This window comes from Mauremys mutica, chromosome 16, assembly GCF_020497125.1.
Source record: "Mauremys mutica isolate MM-2020 ecotype Southern chromosome 16, ASM2049712v1, whole genome shotgun sequence".
Taxonomy (NCBI): Eukaryota; Metazoa; Chordata; order Testudines; family Geoemydidae; genus Mauremys; species Mauremys mutica.
Window position 1 is genome coordinate 18750788 of NC_059087.1, and position 20164 is coordinate 18770951.

General features: G+C 40.7%; 1 protein-coding gene across 4 annotated transcripts; it reads left to right on the forward strand.

The window, feature by feature from the left end:
- The first annotated feature begins 60 nt into the window (after window positions 1-60).
- SNAP29 (synaptosome associated protein 29) lies at window positions 61-20032 on the forward strand. Of its 4 annotated transcripts, none has more exons than XM_044990048.1 (7): window positions 61-208; window positions 1682-2072; window positions 5986-6182; window positions 8202-8287; window positions 9475-9579; window positions 11177-11362; window positions 19862-20032. In XM_044990048.1, the coding sequence occupies exons 2-6, from the start codon at window positions 1821-1823 to the stop codon at window positions 11332-11334; spliced, it is 798 nt and encodes a 265-aa protein (XP_044845983.1). In that variant the 5' UTR covers window positions 61-208; window positions 1682-1820; the 3' UTR covers window positions 11335-11362; window positions 19862-20032. The 4 variants fall into 4 exon arrangements, with proteins under 4 accessions (XP_044845983.1, XP_044845985.1, XP_044845982.1 ...); XM_044990050.1 differs by lacking the exon at window positions 19862-20032 and adding an exon at window positions 14265-14346; XM_044990047.1 differs by lacking the exon at window positions 19862-20032 and having other exon boundaries at window positions 11177-14346.
- The last annotated feature ends 132 nt before the right edge of the window (window positions 20033-20164 follow it).

Genomic DNA, 20164 nt, shown 5'->3' on the forward strand with positions numbered 1-20164 from the left:
ATCCTCGCCCCAGCCTGGAGGTTCCCGCTTCCCCGGGCTAGAATGGTTTCACACACACCCCCACCCGCGGGTAGCGATAGTTCGTTCCAGCCGCTTCCCCTGCGCAGGGGCAGCGATGGTTTAAGCCAGTAGTCACGGGCTGGAGGAGGCCGGCGGGTGCTGGCGCCGCTCGGGCGGGAGTCGGGGTCGCTGGCGGCGGTAGCGGCGGGTGAGTGAGGGCCGGTGTGGTGAACCGGCGGCCCGGCTCGGCCCCTCACCGCGGGAGCGAGGCCAGGAGGTGATCTCGGTCACAGGGCCCTCGGGGGAAGCGGCTCCCTGGCCCTGCGAGGGGCGGTGTCCCGGCTCCGAGGGGTTGGGGCCCGGAGCGCCGGGAGTGGGGGCGTCTCGGAGGCGGAAGGGGCGTGGGGCTCCCCGACGGGCGGCGGCGGCGGGGGGGGACCGCGCCGCCGCCGCCGCCGCCGCCGCGTCTGTCAGGGGTTCAACACCCCCCCGGCCGGGTCCCCAGGTGTGTGGGGCGATGATACAGGCCACGTACCCCGGGGTGGTGCTGGCGGGGCGGTCCGTGCATTAGGATCGCCCCCCCCCCCCCGGCCACGACTGCAGAGTAATGCCTGAGAGCTTCCCAGGGAGCGGCCCACAGCGGGGCAGAGCTGGGGATCTGGGCCGAGACAGGGAAAAGCCCCGTCCCCGGCGGAGCTGCCGAGGAGAAGGCTCTCCCATCTGCCGTGTGACAGGTCCGGGAGGAGAAGGCAGGAGCTAGCTAGCAGGAGGCTCCATGAGAGAGAGCGGGTTTAGCTGGCCCGTGGTATCTATTAAAACAAGGCGAATGTCAGTGCAACTGCTGTAGTTTTGTGTCTGGAATTACTTTAATGATTGTCAAAGGGTAATGCTGGGTTTCAGAGTAGCAGCTGTGTTGGTCTGTCTCCGCAAAAAGAACAGGAGTACTTGTGGCACCTTAGAGACTAACACATTTATTTGAGCATAAGCTTTCGTGGGCTACAGCTCGCTTCTTCGGATGCATAGAATGGAACATATAGTAAAAAGATATATATCTATACATACAGAGAACATGAAAAGGTGGGAGTAGATAAATCTACTGTGATTTGTTTAGTTTGTCTCTACAGGTTCTTCTACTGCCTCCTCAGCATAGTATCTGAGCATCTTCTAGTAGCGTATTGAGCAACGTGACTAATATCTGTCATGTGTGGCTCATTCTTTCTCTCATCCTCTTCCCTAGGGGAAAATTTAACATGCAGTGTAATGTTTTGTTTTATAAATTATATGTACACTGCGCTATGAGTAAGTATTAGCAAACGCAATGTTAAATAAGTATCTGTTATGCTTGAAACAGAAGGTGGTGTAATCTATGATGGCTTGTAGATCCAGTGGGATCTACTGGTTCTGCAGTCTTGAACCAGCCCCTGAGAATTTGCAGTTTCCTGCACAGATGAGTTTTACCTTGCAATGGAGAGATCCATTGTGCCCCAGAAGCGGAGTTTGTTATACTGGGGGAAGGAACTGAAATACCAAGATGCAATTTCCCACCTAGATATATAATGTATTTGCTCCTCTCTCCCTTATGTATCTTCCATGGCTCATATCACAGCTTATATTTTTATACCTTTGTGTACAGTTTTTCTTAACTCAGTGTTCTAAAGATAAATAACTGTTTCCTTTACAGATTTTTCATCCCATTGAGGTTCAATCCCTCTGAAACGAAGCGGTTGCTGTAGGCCCTGGGAATGCCAGTGTGACTTCAACCTCACTTATCTCTAGTTTCACTCAAACTATAGCAAAGGGAGAAAACAAGAACTGGCATTATGTCATCTTACACAAAAAACTATAATCCCTTTGATGATGATGATGAAGATGAAGGTTTGAAGCCAGTGAAGTGGAACAATGGAAATGACATCTTTGATGACCCTACTGAAAGGCAAGGTAGGGAGGCTACAAATAAACAGAGGTATCTTCAGCACGAAGTTCTGAGGCGGGCTCAGGCCACAGAAGACAGCAGTAATAGATCTCTTTCCCTCATTTATGAATCTGAGCAAATTGGAGTAGCCACATCAGAGGTAAGTTCTTAATGACAGTAATGTTCATTTTATACAAGATATAATGAAAACTTTATGTAAGTTCTCTTCTGGTTTATTTAGTCACATATTAGACTCACTCAGCAATATTAACACTAAAGATAAAGAGACCAGTCAGGCCCACATCTTGTAAACATTTAAGCATGTGTGTGACTTTCCTCAGTAGAGTAGCATGGGGCTAAATGAGTGCAGGATCAGGAGACAAGTTTGATTGTGACAATATATTCATGCCGAGTGGCTTCAGCTTTTAACTAACCATATCAAAAAGGTCCGTATTGGCCTACTGGTCTTATTAAATGTCTGTGTAGTCTACACAAACTTCAAAAACACCTGAAACCAGGAAAAAAAAAATCTAGTTCAGTACCTTAAAAAGCCTTAACTGCCAATATTTTGTTTGCTGTCATGGTGAACTGCTTTATAAACTGTATTTAAAGGGGGTTTAAAGTGAAAACTTTGTCTTTTATCAAATACTCCTATTAGTTTCTCTTGGTAGTCTGTAGAAATTGTTCATTGTTGCCAGGGCTGGGAGGTGATAATGGCAGTGAAACTGTTAGTTAGGTATATCTCCATATATATATATATATATATATATATAATCTCATAGAGCTGGAAGGGACCCTGAAAGTCATCAAGTCCAGCCCCCTGCCTTCACCAGCAGGACCAAGTACTGATTTTGCCCCAGATCCCTAAGTGGCCCATTCAAGGACTGAACTCACAACCCTGGGTTTAGCAGGACATTGTTCAAACTACTGAGCTATCCTTCCTCCTAGTTAGTTTTTTTGTTTGTTTTTAAATCCAAGTTGCAGGTTCCTTGGCTTTTTTAAAGTCTTAAGGAGAGCGAACCTGAGTTCTTTCAATGAATCTTTCCTTTATAGGATCTGATTAAGACTCTAATAACATTAGTCTGATGTGTAACTGTATTTTAATAAAAATGCCAATTAAAAATTAGCAAAACCTATGAAGGTATTCTGTTACTACAATTGTTTGTTGAAAATGATTGTTCTACCTGTGTGAAGTCTGATAGACCTTCTTTTTCCTGTTAAGTTGTGGCCTGCAACTACTATAGCGCACAATGCAATGTGCTTAGACTCATCCCTGTTAATTATTTCCCTGAGTCTGATGGGGATGTTTCAGAATAAGTGATGATGATACCTATTCCAAGTATCTTGAGTCACTAATTTGGTCTTCTGGGCTGCATCATCTGTTGAGGGAGGATGTTTGCTCAAATGGTAGTAATGTTTGCATATACTATTCTGAGGGAATACATATACACAAGTCATATAATTGTCTATAATAACTTGCATGAGTAACTTGATTAAAGATAGTAAACTCTTCAATATGTACACTTTGAGAAAAATTCTCTAATAGTGGAAGGAAAAATCCAACACTTATCACAAAACAATTTGGTCTGTTACTGAAAATCTGAAAGAAATTTGCGATGTAGGCCTGATTTAGTGTTAATGGTAGAGTCTGAATGGCACAGAAGTGGTTGCTGGAGTGGGGAAACAGAAAGTAAAAAGACACGATAAAACTAGTCATCTAAAATTTGGTAAATCTAGGAGAGAATATGGACAGCAGTTCTGTTTTTCATTAAAGCAACTGCAAGCAGATGGATTCTGGCTGCATATCGTTAAACCATTGAAATATCAAACTGCATACCTGTGTGCTTTAGAATTTTAAAAGCATAGGCTGTAGGAATCAGTTAATGCAGAAAAGACTCTTAGAAAAATGTTAGTGTTATTTTCTTATATCAATGGATCCTTTCTGAATGACCTAGTGCAGACTATTAGTGTGAAAATGGTACCCTTTGTTAGTGAAAATGTCAACCAGGAATTGAAATAATTCTAACAGCATTACTTGCCTCACTAGCGTAGATTCTGCATTAGTAATCTCTTTTCAGCTCTGTACTTCCATGGTACAATATAACATACCTTAGCAAGGGCAGATAAAGGTGTTAGGACCTGATAAAAATTGTGACTATAACAAGTTTCTAGATCTTGTTCACAGTAGGTGGCAGGAAGTTGGCATTTCTTAATAAGAACTGTAGAGCTAATGAAGGCTACAGTTGCCTTGAGCTGGAGTTGGCAGTTCTTGATTTTAGTGCCACAGGGCTAGACGCTTTAGAAATACTTCAGGGAGAAAGAGGCACTTTTTTGTTCAAGCATGTCTGTTTTCCTCTGTCTACATTTTTTGCTTTCTCTTTTATTGGTTATCCTCCTCTTCCTGGAAGCTTTTAGTCATCCTTTTTCACAGTTGCCACCACCCTGAAATGTAATTGTCAAGTTTTTGTTGCTTTTGTTTGCATGCATCTAATGCTGAAGACAGAATTAAATTAATAAGGAATCTTGTTGTTTCCACTTTTCTACTGAGCTTGTACGACGGAATAGGAAAGTGAAACTAATTCTGCTGCTCCACTTTTGTGGAGCAGTAAGAAGCAGTCCCTTTGGGTGGCAGGCCAGAGAGCTTAGCGAGATGCTGGTTTGATTCCTGATCATAGCCTGCTTACAACTGCAGAGTAAAGATTTACAAACATTTGTACTAGCAGGTAGACTGGTTCAAATCTGGACCATTTCTATTTGTCACTTTCATCATCCACATTAGGAATTGCTGCATGCATAATTAAATATGATATGAGGCAGCATGGTCTAGTACAGTGGTCCCCAACCTTTTTGTGGCCAGTATCACATTCATGTTTTCAGAAGAGTGTGGCGGGCGCCAACAATTTTTCAAGGCTTATTTTGTATTTGTACATTAAATAATACGAAAAACATCATAGTTAATATACATAATATATGAATCCATAAGATAAAAAGGGTAATTTTACATGTAAAAGGTATTAATTAAATTATTCGGCAATTACTCTTTCACCTTACCATGTGAATTTGCTCTTTATCTACCTGTAAGAAAAATTAAGGAGTTTTTACAAAATAAATATCATAAACAGTTTTCATCTTATTTATTTTAAAAAAGTTAAACATTGTTGAACTGCTGGTCCAAATATATTTATTATTCTTTCTTTAACATAGAATGAAGCCTGCCACCCCAGAGTTCCCGTCTCCAGCAGGGGCGGTGCCGCGGCTTCTCTCTGGCTTCGAAGCAGCCCCACGCCTGCCAGGGACAGAGAACGCCAGTGCCCGCAGCCCCGGAGTTCTCTGTCCCCGGCAGGCGTGGGGCCGCGGTTTCTCTCCAGCTTAAGCCACATCCCCGCGCCTACCAGGGACCGAGAACACTGGCGCCCGCAGCCTACAGCCCCAGAGTTCTCTGTCCCCGGCAGAGGCTGGGCCACGGCTTCTCTCTGGCTTCGAAGCCAGAGAGAAGATGCGGCCCGGCGCCTGCCGGGGACAGAGAACACCGGCGCCCGCAGCCTGCAGCTCCAGAGAAGCCAGAAAGAAGCCGCAGCCCCGTGTCTGCCAGGGACAGAGAACACCAGCGCCTGCAGCCCTGGAGTTCTTTGTCCCCGGCAGGCATGGGGCCGCGGCTTCTCTTCCCTGCTGGGCACTAGGCGGGCGCACATAAATGCCCTGGCGGGCGCCATGGCACCCGCGGGCACCGCGTTGGGGACCACTGGTCTAGACATATGTAAGCAAGGAGGGCTTAACTCAAATTTCAGGAAGGATTCAGTATTCTGGCTTCCTGTTTCCATCTAACTGGCTCTCCTGAGTAAGAACAATATCTTAAAGCTGTGACACTTTAAATGCATGTATGATAAACAAAGAGGATCTCTTACATGCTAAGGAGATGTATAGCAATTCTACATAATTATCCATAAAACACAGCCCGCTAGACTGAAAAGGGGAAAGGCAGCTCTTGAAAGCTTATTCCTAAATGTTGAAATCATTGACATCACAATCTATCCCTTGACTTAACTAACTTCCATTTTTCTATTTCCCTTTAGGAACTTGTACGTCAGGGTGAAGCACTAAAGCGCACTGAACGAATGGTGGATAAAATGGAGCAGGATTTAAAGATTAGTCAGAGACACATAAACAGCATTAAGAGTGTCTTTGGTGGTTTTGTAAACTACTTCAAATCGAAACCTCCAGAGACCAAGCCTGAGCAGAATGGAGCCCCTGAGTACCAAGGAAACAGCAGGTGAGTAGAATGAGAATTTTAAGAGTGGTAGTGGTCAGTTGGAGTTGGCAGCAGAGGCGACGCATAGGTGGGGCATGTGGGGTTTTATTCATCCTTTTTCACAATTGCCATTGCCCTAGATTGGCCTGCGGAGGATGGAGAAGGGCTCTGTTCTCCCACTGCACCTGCCCCCCAGCATGCTTGGGCCCCTGTCCCCAGCAGCCCCCACATGTAATATGGGGTGGGGAGAGCACCGAGGCTGGGGCAGGGGGCTGTCACTGGACAAAGGAGACATGCAAGGTGGTAATGTGTCCTCCTCTTTAGATTGTGCCCACCTTCCCCCCAGTATGGGGAGGCATGAGTCATCTACGGTTGGCAGGGATACCTGGCTCTTAGTAGAGAAGTCTTGAAAACTGATTCTGTGCACTGCAGGATGTAGACTAAAAGAACACTACTCCATCATGTCACCCCTATGGCTGGAATAGATTTCTTGAGATGGTCTGCAGGGCCACTATCCCCTTCTCTATTCGGATCCCTTCTTAAAATCTACTTCTTGCACAATTTAGAAGTAGCCAACACATTTTAGTTTAAATAACATAACCTCCATTCTCCTTTATTCCATGCTGTGTACTAGCCTGAGTAATAGTCATCTTACTCTGTTGTGCTGTGTCTGATATTGAACCCCAGTTCTGCGCTGGAGTCTGCATAGGCACCAGTCAGCACAGACCAAACAGCAGTGTTGAGGCTTTAGTCTGGAAGCTCTTTAGGTCAATGACAAAGTTTTTCATCTGTATTGTGATCTCCTAGCACATACTTCGGTACTCTATACTAATAAATATAAGCCTCTGGAATTTTGATCAAACCAGCATGCGTTTCTGCCCACTAAAGATGAAAAGTCTTCGATACTTAAATGGTCAATCAAATATTGCAAAAAATGTTTGTTATATGTTAAAGACAGCTAAATCTTTAATTTTCTAACTTGATTTCAAAATTTGGAAGAAAAAAAGAATGTTTTTAAGCCTTAGTCATGGAAATTATGTTGCTGCGAGTTTGTACTGGTACATGCAGATATATTTCATGGGGTAATAAGAAAGTTGACTATTGAAAGCATTTGAAGACAAAAGTGCTGTATGGGTGCTAAGTGTTTTTCATGATCTCTAGAGAAAATCAGTATCATCACAGGATGGTAAGAAACTATATTAAATATGGCTGATCCAAAATTGAATAATTTTTATTTTAGTTGTTATAGAATTTGTCTTACAGTAGTTCTGAAATGTTCCAATTTTCCAATGACTTGTAATGGGGATCAGGTTCTTTCAAGTGTATGTTGTAAATTAGCAAGATGGTGACTATTTTCTTCTCTGATGCTTTTGCTAAAAAGTTTTTTTAGTCCTTGTGGTAAGAATAATTTCATATTATCTAGGAAGTTCCTTTAATGGGAACTCTGTAGAGGTTTGTAGTTGTACAGCCTTGTAAACTTGCGTACCAGTTTAAAAAGAAAAAAAGTAGGAAATCCAGAGCTGGACCCCTGCCATAATCAAGCATACTGAAAAACTCCCTCTTAAATATCCTGTGGTCTTGTACTATTTCTCTTTCCAGTTTACTAACAACTCTGAATAAAAACAAACAAAAATTAAGCTAACTGACTTCTTAGAGCAGAACCATGTGACATTCACCTTCAATGCAGCAGCAGTGTGTGAATAACACAGCAACATTGTTCCTGTATTGTTGTTTCGAGGGCGGGGGGGCAGGTTAGTGTATGGTCTTTGGCTATATGTCTTGGCGAGTGCCTCCACTGGTAAAGACTGAGGGCTTGATTCTGTTCCCACAGAAGTTTATAGGAATTTTTCTGTTGTCTTCAGGGGGGGCTTGATTGAGCCATGTAAGATTAAAAATGAACGTCAAGAGAAGGGGAGCTGGTTCTGAGTAAGAAGCAGTTAACTACTCTTAAAGGAATTTGGGGCCTAATTCTATTCAATCGGTACAAAATTCAACCAGTGGGCACCAAGAATATTTCATCTTTATTTTTTCTCTCACCAGATTAAAAGAAGCCATGGTCTTTAGTAAAGAACAGGAGTCAAAGTACCAGGAGAGTCATCCAAATTTAAGGAAGCTGCGTAATTCTGGTTTGTTAATGTATTTGATGTTGCCCGTCACTTTGGGTGTACTTTACATAGCTTAGAGTTGTGTCTATTTAGCCTTCCTGGAAAGAGTATCATCACATATAGACACTAACAATAAAGAGGGTTAGAAGCTTGCAAGATTCAGCACTGTTCCTTCCTCCTGCAGATGCAGCCTAAGCAGTGTACAAGAACCTACCTAGTCTGTTCAAGTATAGCCATATCCTGTCAGTCAAATGGTTAAAAATGGTTCAGAAGGAGCATATTTCAACCATGTGTTACCACAGCTTTCAAATGTGGCTGACTCCTTTATCAGTACAGATGTAGCTAACCCTAGTCCGGGAGACACGTCTTATTCATACAAAATAGCATGTAGGCTTTTGTTCTGTTCCTTGCTCTTGTACTAAACAAACTTCAGCTAATGTCTGATGCTGAATGGCCATAGCCTGCTTTAAATAAGGGCCCATGTTATAGCTAGTTTTCTATATTTGTGGGGGTTAGAAAATACTGAAGTCTTTGAAATAGATCTATTTAATAAAGCAACACTGTACCTTACTGATCTAATGCACACTGAAAACGTAACAATTGCGTGAACTTGGTGTTTGGCACTTAAATGGTTAATTTCACCACTTAGCATTTACCATGTTATATGGGGTGCAGAAATGACACTTCTGGCTCTATCGTTTGTCTGCCAACGTATAGAGAGCTTCACTCTGAAGATAGCAAAGCATTAATTTACAACAGAAGGCTAGAAGCCTTTCAGTTAATTAAAAAACAAACACAAAACTTGGGATTTCTTGTGTTTAAAACATTTAAATAGATCTCCAACATATGAAAGCTGACTACAAGAGGTACAAGAGCTTCCTAGTGACTTGCCCTTAAGGAGCACTGTTTGGCTTTTGTGGCTTTGATCCAGTTTTTTTCCCAGCTAAGTAACAGGACTACAGAAAGCAACACACAGGACTTTAGTTACTGCTTTAATTTACAACCAGGAAATCCACTCGCAAACTTGTATCTCTGCATATCGTAAAGCTAGACCTACTGATAGTGATGTTTCATTGAATCTATTAGGTCTCACTGAGAAAGTCAAATGACAAAAAGCCAGCTGTCAGTCAGCTAGAGCAATTCTTAATAGTTCTGAACCATTCCTTTGTTTATTTATGTGGACTAGAAATGTCTTATGTTGTTAACAGACTATGATTTCAGTGGAACCAATTCAGAATCTTCTGTCCAACCTGATGTTTATCCAAAGAATCAACATCTCCGAGCTTACCACCAGAAAATTGACAGCAACTTAGGTGAGTTAGAAATGGAAGCTCTGTGACTTAACATGATTTCCATATCTCGCTATTTAAAGCCTGAGAGAATTCAGAGCAGTCTATTCCCAGCTAGCTCTGTCCTTAAAACTTTGTGTTTAGTTTACACACAGACCTTTAATCATACAAGATCCTCTGTGTATGCAGTTTCAATTTCAAAAGCGTCTGCCTGGTAGATCTGCTACATGCTTTAGGCCAGTCTTCACAATTAAGTCCCATCATGTTTTGCACATACTATGAATTTAGTGGTCTGCTTCTTGTCCAAAATGGATTTTGACCAGATGGCAGACTGTTGTAGGACAGATGACACAGGTTAGTAATAGATCTGAGTTAAAAATGCTTTTAACGTAAAACCAGTTATAGATTGAAACTGGCTAGGATTATTGCAATAATATAAATATGTATGGAAACTAACATCTGCAATGGGGTATCCCTGCCGGGGTCTCAGCATTTTCTGTTTTCTGTGAGCCTATGGCTTTTATTTCAGTATTGGACTTCACTAAGACAAAAACAATTATTCAAAGATGTTTGGTTACTGAACTGCTGAACAATTTATTTTTTAAAGAAAGCCACAGTACGGTCATCCCAAAACTTTTTAACCTGGTACCAATTGCTACTTTGCGTAATTTAAATATCTTGCCTTTGACTACATCAAAATAATATCTGCTGTATGTTTAACCAGTCGCTGTGCAGACATTCCTATGCAACATCTCTTCAAATGAATGGAACAGGGCCAAGCAGGTTCATCCGGCTATGCTGAAAAAGCACATTAGCTGGGTATTACTGATAAGAATACCAGTAAGGAAATACTCATGTTAGCATTTAAATACCAAAAATATGAATACCATAGTCTCCTGTAATGTAGAATGTACCATTTATTTTGCATAGTATGTTTGAGTTTATATGAATGTCAGTAACACATCAGTTTGGATTCTGAAGCCTTCATAAGCAAATGCTTAAAACCTCCTTTTAATGAGCTTAAAATACTAACTAACTATGAGAGACTGCTCATGTTAGGGTGTCAGATGTACAGAGGCAAGGAAAAAATATCCATCTTTAAAGTAAAGGGAGAAAGTTCACATGTTTAAATATACACCTCTACCTCCACATAACGCTGTCCTTGGGAGCCAAAAAATCTTACCACGTTATAGGTGAAACCGCGTTATATCGAACTTGCTTTGATCCACCGGAGTGTGCAGCCCCGCCCCTCCGGAGCACTGCTTTACCATGTTATATCGGGTTGCATTATATTGGGGTAGGGGTGTGTTTTAGACACAACAAATACCTTAGTTTATAAAGATCAAAATTAGTTTTCACCATTTCTGTCTTTTAGTTTACAATGTACTTACTTTGAGTAATGAAAACAGATTAGTCACTTTTCTGGTACTAATGTGCTACCAGTGTTGTAACATTTGTGTTGCAAATATTGTAGGGGAATAGCTAAGCAGCTTTCACTGACACTTGGTTTAATTTAAGGTTTTGGGGGAAATGGGAATTTTGACAGCACCCATTTAAATGGCACCCTATATCGTGTAATTCCTGCTGTTTGAACCTTCATACTCCCTCTCTCCATTGGCAGATGACATGTCCTCTGGGCTGGGCCGTCTGAAAAACCTGGCTCTGGGTCTGCAGACAGAAATTGAAGAGCAGGATGACATTCTTGACCGGCTAACTGGAAAAGTAGACAAACTGGATGTCAATATTGCAAGCACTGAAAGAAAAGTCCGACAACTTTAAAGACTTCTCAGAAATTTTTTCCTTCAGTGTAAGATCTTCTTGGATGTTTATCTTGCTGGGGGGGTTCTTTGTTTTTGTTTTTGTTTTAAATCTTGGGCAATATCCATTTCTTACTTTGTCAGTGGTTTAGCTATCATTAAAATCGCAGAATCTTGAGTGCAACATAAGATCTTAAAATACTTCTTAACATATACATATGTGTACATTAGACAGCACATCTTTTTGCATCTGGTTACAATCCTTCACTCTGGATGCCTATTCATTTGTATTATGATGTGCCATGTGCATATAGGAATTTTCAGTCTACATGTTTCAGTGCCCTTACTCTTAGAACTGTGGCAAAGAAAATAACTAAATTTTCAACCTGTTTTGCAATGAATTGTTTAAGAATTTAAAAATAGCTATATGTAAACATACAGATTACCAGCTGTAAAAATAATTCTGAATGATGTTCCCTAGCATTTCTGTGTTTGATGCTGGTACTAACACTATGCCTAGGGGGAAGTGATTCTGCACGCTCAAAAATCCTCCACTGATGGTGGCGGTTGTCCTTCATGTGCTGCTTTTCGTCAGCCTACTGAGTAGGTGGCTATTTGAACAGCAGCATCTCTCTTAAAAATGGAGATTTGGACTAGTACTTCAATATTAAAAATTTTAATTTTTTCAAATAGGAAAGGTGGAGTGGGGGAGTTCATGCCATAGTCTTATGTGATGACTATTTCTTCCACCGCCATCACCATTATTGAGAAATTAAACTTGCACATATACCTACATGCTCTCCAGCTCTCTGGCTTTGCAATTTTTAGTTCCTACAGATGACAAATGTTTTAATTACTTCCAGTTTTCAAAATCCAAACTGGAATCCACCTGCTGCGTTTATTTTCCCCTTATGCCTTTGTAAATAACATTGTTAAACAAAAATCCATTTTAATTCTACAGCGTGGGAAGGTAACAACCAAATGATCATAATCTATCTGCCTGATTGGTGACGTCTCTAAAATGAGCAGATAATATCGATTCAGATCTTATTGGACAAGTGTCCATATCGCAAAATTCACCACCACATTTGACAGTAAGAACCTGGTTGGCAGTCCCAGCAGAGAGGCCAGCAAATTAAAACCCTGTTCACTGCACCTCATCCCTCCAGGTTGTCATGGCACATCGATTGGCACTGTGGAGAAACTTGCATTGTATACAGTTGCCTGTGCTTCATGTTGTGTTGATAAATGGAAAACTTTGGTGTCTAGGTCTGTTGATTCAGTACCTTTCATAATCACTAAATTAACAAATTTTTCCCATTTAAAAAAAGACTTGTTCAAATCCCATCTTCTGCCTTGGTGAGAACATACTCCCTCTAGCGCATAAAGGACTTAGAGAATTTTCAACCCTCTTGTTCTATACAGTCTGTGTAGGAAAGTAAAGCATTAAACCATCTGAACTTCCTTGCTATTGGGGGGCAATGTTACTGGAAAATAACTCCTCTAGTGCTCCTGGTAATTACATTTCTCTGATGTGAAACCATTTGAAAACTAGTTTATGCTGCACCCTGCCCTGCTGGTGTCACAAATATCACTTTGCAAAGAAAGTGGCTGCCACCAGCCAGAAACGCACAGGTGCCAATTATAAGAGTATTCTGCCATATATCTTTCTTCACCTTTTTAATTTTCTTTTCATCTCCCATTTGGAAGTTTTGAAAAAGCCTGTTACTACCTACACATCTTCTGTCCTTGTGTATACATACCATTACTAGTGCTTTCCCCCATTGCCAGGATATTCACGAGTGATTAGCTGTCGCCTCTTAATGTTAAGGCATTTATTTAGGAAGTAACAGATATCATTAACTTGTAAAAAGCTGAAAGCGTGTGAGGGGAAGGAAGATTCAAATGTTTGTCCTGCCTACCTTTGATGGCTTATTTAAGTACTCGTCAGAAAAAATTGGGTGGGGGGGAGGTTGTGTTTTCTTGCTATAAAACTTCCAGGACACAGTGCTGATTGACAGAGGCATCTTTCTTTTATGCGTCCAAGCTGTGTGTATATGTATTTTATCCCGAGTTTAAAAATTTGTGGAAAATTCCACTATTAGTTAGTAACACTATTACATTATTTGAAATCTGCCTTCACATGTATATGCTTACCCTGCAACTAGACTTTTCCTAAAGCAAGACCTTGGTAATCAGTGTGCAGGCTGAATAGTTTTCTCCATTGGGTTGTAGCTAATGGAGAAGAAATGTAGCTAGAAGATCCAACTACGTGTTCGTGTATATTGAAAAATGAGAGGAATATGGGGCTTGGATATGAACAGTGATGGCAATAGATTTGTTATTTTAACAGGGATGCCTTTATGACATAATTTATTTTAAGAAGAAATAGAATTTATTGCACAAAACAGGACTTCTTTTAATAATGTAGTTTTATCAACCTTACTAAAAGCTGCTTGTGTCCTTGGGGGAAGACCTTTGCTATAAGAAATTTACTTTGGCTTTTAGAACATTCTGATCATTACACATTTCAAACTAGAACTCAGAATTATGCGGGATTTCTACAAAGGCCTAATTTCTCATCTCTTTACTCAACCCCATTCACCCTTGCTAGTTGGTGACATCTGCTATTTCCTCATTGTTTACGGGGTTCCTGCTCTACTAACGTCTATGGTCCCATTTTAAAGGGTTGCTTTCCACATTAGGGCTCTTTTGTGGGGATGAGAGTTGTGTTTAAGCATAAACTAAAATCTACTGCAAGCTGAACTCCTTTCCTAGCTTTCATAGAAAATGCTTTACACTGTCTGCTGCTAAAGAACATAAACGTTAACAATGTGAAGAGAGCAATGCTGTGTTTTGTAATACAGTGATGAAACTCTTGCTGACTAAAAACTATTTTTCAAAAAGAGGAAATAACTGAAAAGCTGACTCTTTTTTTTTTTTCTTTCCTAGAAATTTCTGCCTTCCCATGCTGCTGAAGGCTTAATTTCTATAACTAGTCTTTTAGATCCTAAAACACCATTTCATCTTTCTGTCGGATACCATTGAGAAACTTACCCTCTCATGTTGGCCTAAGCTTTTTAAAAATGATTCTGCAAGCTTACCCTTGGGTGCCAGTTCAGCCAACTATTCTGCTTAAGTGTGCCTGTTAGCAGGGTAGCTCCCTTTCTTTACAGCAGAACTTCAAAACAGACTCCAGTGAGAAACTGCTGAATTGGAATTATTTGCAAACTGGACATCATTAAATTATGCTTGAATAAAGACTGGGAGTGGAGGGGTCATTACACAAAGTAAAACTATTTTCCCATGCTATTTTTTTCCTCTACTGTTACTCACACCTTCTTGTCAACTGTTGGAAATGGGCCATCCTGATTATCACTACAAAAGTTTTTTTTTTCTTTCCTGCTGATAATAGCCCACCTTAATTGATTAGTCTCATTATAGCTGGTATGGCAACACCCATTTTTTCATGTTCTCTGTGTATATATATCTTCCTACTGTATTTCCCACTGCATGCATCTGATGAAGTGGGTTTTAGCCCACCAAAGCTTATGTCCAAATAAATGTGTTAGTCTCTAAGGTGCCACCAGTACTTGTTCTTTTTACTGGTAGTACTGTAGACTAGGCAACGTTTATTGGCTTGAGTGGCAGTTAGTGTTAAATATCAAAATAAGGTTGCAAAAACTTCTATGCAGGTATCCTTATAAAGTGAGACTGGCTCCCTTGTAGGAAGATTAATTTCTTTAAATGAGATTAGGGGTATTACGATTATTCAGAATTTTTATCTGTCTGAGCATAGATTTGACAATAAGCAGCCCTCTTTTAAGAAATTAAATCTGGCCATTGGTTTGTAATAAATTGTACCTATAAAACTGTTCTTGAGCATTGAACCAAAACTGCACTAAATCTAGAGCAGCCAAGATGTAGGCTCTAAGGCCCTGTTCTTGCACTGGGAACTGTACAGGCTGAGTCTAACTGAAATCATTGGGACTCTGCCTGGGCACATGGGTCTGCCTGCATGGTACTCAGTGCAGGATCATGGCCTATGACTTTGTGTGTGCATACAAAATGTCTAGAAGAAACTCTCTTTTGCTGTCTTGAGGCTACTGTATTTAGATTGTATGCAAACAATACTCTGAAAATTTAGCTTGTTTATGTCTAAAATTTCAGTTTTTTACATGATTGAAATGTAAAATATTTTGCTGCCTAATAGCTTTTGTGAATGTTCAGCTTATGTAAAACTAGGAAATAGAAAATACTTTTTCTAGCTGTTCAGCCTTCAGAACAAACTGACTTTTGTTGTTCCTTTTATATGGATAAGTCCATAGAAAAGAGAACGTTTTTGGCTTTGAAATTTGTGTGACATCAGCATTATAGGTAGTGATTATTTGACTACAGCCCTGGCCTTTATTTTAATAGTAACATAATTATACACCACACAGATTTAATTTTTTATGCAAGCAAAATTGAAGTCTTTCTCTTTCTTTCTTAATGAAAGATTAAAATGGATTATAATTCAGCAATTTAAGATGTCAAATGGAATCTATATTGAATGGTGAGACGCTCAATAAAGGTGCTTATTGTACATGAAGACTTGTTGCATTTTATTTCCAGGATGAAAGTATTGTTTCCAGATGCTGGACACCATCAAAGTATATTGATTGAATTTTTTTCCATAAAAGGATATTCTTTAACTGAGGATATTTCCGTTATAAATAACAATCTGTCCACTCCCAAAAGCTGCTCTAGTGTGGTGTCATTCTTAGGAACTATAACTCTGGAAGGAGATGCTTTAGCAAATCTTGTAATTTCACCAGTCATTTCCTGCTGAACGACAACCCTTAATACTATATAGGAAAACTAGGATTTCCAATGCATGAGCCTATTGGGATTGCTGTGCCTGGTAGCAGATGCTTTTGAGTGTGGGGTGAATTTCTGCCTGACTCTGTGGTGATCACTCTAGTACCTGAAAATTGGGGTTTGGCATGCCCTCAATTAACATGCATAGCTTTAATTGTTGGTAATAAAATGTAGACTTTATTTAAAAACATCAAAATCCTGCCACAGTATTTGAGTCTAGCAGTGAATATCACAGGTTGGCTACATTCTGTGTAAGGGGCAGCTCTTAGGGAATAAGGCAATCAAATTATACAGTGTGTTGCAAGCTTTAAACCAGCAGGAATGTAGTTTTGGGCATGGTCCCCAGTCTGGTCATACCAGTATTTTTGAAGGTGCCTGTAACAATGGTGGTGATGGTACTTGTATTTGGGGAGAGTAATGTGGATTTTGGAAACCTCTATATGGTAGGGATTTAAATACCTTAGTGCCACAGAAAAGAGCCTTTGAAGGTCTTATTGCAAGAAATTCTCAGTAGAAATGAGGAGCTAGTTCTTACAGGAATCAGAATGGTGCTTAGAATTGAAGTATCTACTACAATTCTAGTGCCACTTGTGTCCCTCAGCATGGATCTCCTACAAATAGGAGTTGAGAACCTCTCTGTCCTCCTACCTTGTAAACGTGGCAGACAAATCCTAGAGTACAGCAGAGATGTTGGAGAGAAGTTAGAAGCACTGTGTACACTAGTCTCTTCTGGGTCTCAGCTCACTGTACTTATGTGCAGACTTAGATTTCTTCCACAACTGCTAGAATTATCTGGCTTCATGTGAAGATATGGGGGTATTTTATTTATGGCTGGCCAGGTATTTTCTCCTTTTTATGCTCTCTTAATGGGTTTCCTTGACCACAACTGAATCCTTGGCTTTCTTGGAAGTGAGAAAGGGAAAGGGAGGTGAAGGAGAGATGCTCATGCAGTTATGTAGGCAAAAAATGGAACGATTGTCCTTTTGGAAGAAACGGATACCCTAACCTCAGCTGTGTTTCTTTTCCTCCTCCACCCCCTTCTTCTTTCTCATCATCATCCTCCACTCCCCTCCCCCCCTCCACCACACAAACCTCCAGGAAAGAGAGAATTCTCCCATTTTTCATTTCCTTCAGTGTGCCCTTTCCCCCAGGGGAACAGAAGATTTATAGAATCCTGGGGCTGAAAGAAAGGTGGAGTTGGCCCCAAAATAAGATAGCTGCCAAACTGTTACTAGGAAGCTGTCTGGATGTCTCACTAGGGGCAGGGGTTGTGTAAGTACAATAACTTGATAGTTTTCCAACTAGGCCCTTTATAGCTGGTGCAGAGCTATCAGGCTGTGACTACACTGTAGACAGAGTGGAGATCCCTAACAAACAGATTCCCATTGCTGTGCATTGATGCCTTGTGGGAGAACGGATCTCATTGACATCCTAATTCTGTGTTTCTTGGTATGTATAGCTTTCTTAATTAGTTTATTGGTAAATATGATTTTCCTGTTTATGGAAAATCAATTCTATCCAAAGATGAGCCCAACACTCTATAAGCAGGTTACATTCTGCCTCCAACAGTGTTTGGTCTTGTCAGTACACCCGACAGCCTTCTGTTTTTCACAGCAATTGGGGCAACAGAGATGTGAAATGTGCTACTGAGACACTCTGGGTTTCTTTGTCCTTCATTGTGGCAAGGAAGGGAGAGGAGAGGGGTTGGAATTTATAAATAATGTAACCAAAATGTTCCTTGTCCCTAGAATGTGCTGGACATTGCCCTTAAGAGTTTATAATCTAAATAGACAACATGCATGCACATAGCAGTGAGTGAAAGAAAGGATGTTGTATGAGATGTTTTTAATCTCTCATTTTAAAATGTTTATCATTTTGCCTTTATTTATGTAAAGCTGTACCCAGACTTATCAGATGTGTTTAAAGTAAAACAGACAAGGATTAATGGTTATGTATTTTGTTTTTATGTTTGTTTCACCAATACCAGTCTATTTACTCATTGGTTTTAATCCCTTCCTATGGTCATTTTAATTCTGCATTCTGCTCCTCTCACTTAATCCTGTCCCTATACCCCACTTTCCCTTCCCCTGTATCTCTGCACTGTGGCCTTTAGCTTTCCCCCCAGCTTCCTCCCTATTCCTCCATCCCACGATTTATCTCCTTCCCTTCATTGGACCTACCCACCTTACCCCAATGGAAAGGAAAAGGGTTCTGCTGATGTTGTTCCCTTTGTCCCTCCATTGAGTCCAAATTCTTCTCAGCCCAGATAGTGGGCTGGAATTCAGGAGACATGGGGTTCAGATCCTGGTTTTGTCAGTTTCTTTGTGTGACCTTGGGCAAATCCTTCTGTGCCTTAATTCCCTTTCTGTAAAATGGGGATTGTAATATTCCCTTATTTCACCGGGGTAGTGTCAGGTTAAATTAACCCATGATCAGGAGCTGCTTGGATGCTATTGTGATGGGGGCCATAGTTAACTAGCTAGAAAGCTGTCCGTACTAGATGCTGATCTGTTATTGGCTGGATCCCTTCTAGATGAGCCCTGTACTGTTTTAGCTCATTGAACAGTTAGTGGTTGGGTTGTGGTGTCTGGGGGAAAAAGTTCTTCTGCCACAATCACGGCCTAGCTCATCTTTTGAAGAGACCAATACTGTAGTTGGGCTTTCATCACAGAAGCTGAAAGCAAAGGAAATGAAGATGATTCACAGGTGCATAGTACATTGGCCAAACCGGACAATCTCTACGCAGAAGAATAAATGGGCACAAATCAGACGTCAAGAATTATAACATTCAAAAACCAGTCGGAGAACACTTCATCCTCCCTGGACACTCAATAACAGACTTAAAAGTGGCAATTCTTCAACAAAAAAACCTTCAAAAACAGACTCCGAGAAACTGCAGAACTGGAATTAATTTGCAAACTGGACACCGTCAAATTAGGCCTGTGGATGGGTCATTTCACAAGCTAAAAGCTAATTTCCCCATGCTAATTTTTCCCACAGTGTTACTCACACCTTCTTGTCAACTGTTTGAAATGGGCCACCCTGATTACCACTATAAAAGTGATTTTTTTTCCTCCTGCTGATAATAGCCCACTTTAATTGAATTGTCTCAAGTACTCCTCATTGTTCTGGCTACACTGGCTTTCCTAGCATTTCTAGGTTAGAATTTCTGGAAAGGCATTTCCTTTCAACAATCTCTGTAAGCTAAATAAATAATTTTAAAAAAGTTTGTTTTACTGATCTGCATCTGGACTGTACTATTTCCCACTCCAGCTACTGTGCTCCAGTGCTGGGTTTACGTTGGCAAGCTCTCAGCAGCCTGAAGGCTTCACCTGTGTCCAAGGGAGGTGAGCATAACCCCTCCCCATGTGTATCACATGGTTTCAGCTTCTCTTTCAACTTTTACTCCCTGGGAGTAATGGCATATAATAGAATTTGAACAGTTCAAAGATTTGGACTGAAATTTGGTAAGCTTCGTGAAATTGTTGAGTACTTTTGTTGAGGATGTATATAAAATGAGATGTCTTAGCAGAGAAAAGAAATTCATTCTTCAGATATATTCTTACCCTCTTTCTGTGATGATTTTTAAACTATTCAGTTAGCCATTGGCCATGTACTATAACAGTCCTACCTAACTTTTATTTTGAATTTCATCAACTGCTTTCCCATTTTGATACCTCTTTCTGCAGTATATCATGACTGGAGTGTTGTCAAATAATGAAGGAGCTGGGAGAAAACAGCCAGGAGGGATAACTTGAAAATCTGCTGACAAGAAGCAATTAAAGGCAATGTTGGGATATAGTGAAAGATGGAAAATATTGAAACTCGCCAGAAATATCAAAATAAACATCAGCAACGGTCGTGTCTCTGAAGTGAATTTCTCTGGTGCTTTGCACAGCTATCATCAAAAGAAAACAGATGGACTGCGAAATGTGTGAGCAGACTGACAAATTGGAATCTGATCTTCAGGAGCTTGGCCATATTGATGTTCA

Excerpts from the sequence above, each read along its gene's own strand:
- SNAP29 (XM_044990048.1), top strand. The coding sequence starts at position 1,821 with ATGTCATCTTACACAAAAAACTATAATCCCTTTGATGATGATGATGAA. Across the intron at positions 2,073-5,985 it reads TTGGAGTAGCCACATCAGAG|GAACTTGTACGTCAGGGTGA; the intron begins GTAAGTTCTTAA and ends ATTTCCCTTTAG. Across the intron at positions 6,183-8,201 it reads GAGTACCAAGGAAACAGCAG|ATTAAAAGAAGCCATGGTCT; the intron begins GTGAGTAGAATG and ends TTCTCTCACCAG.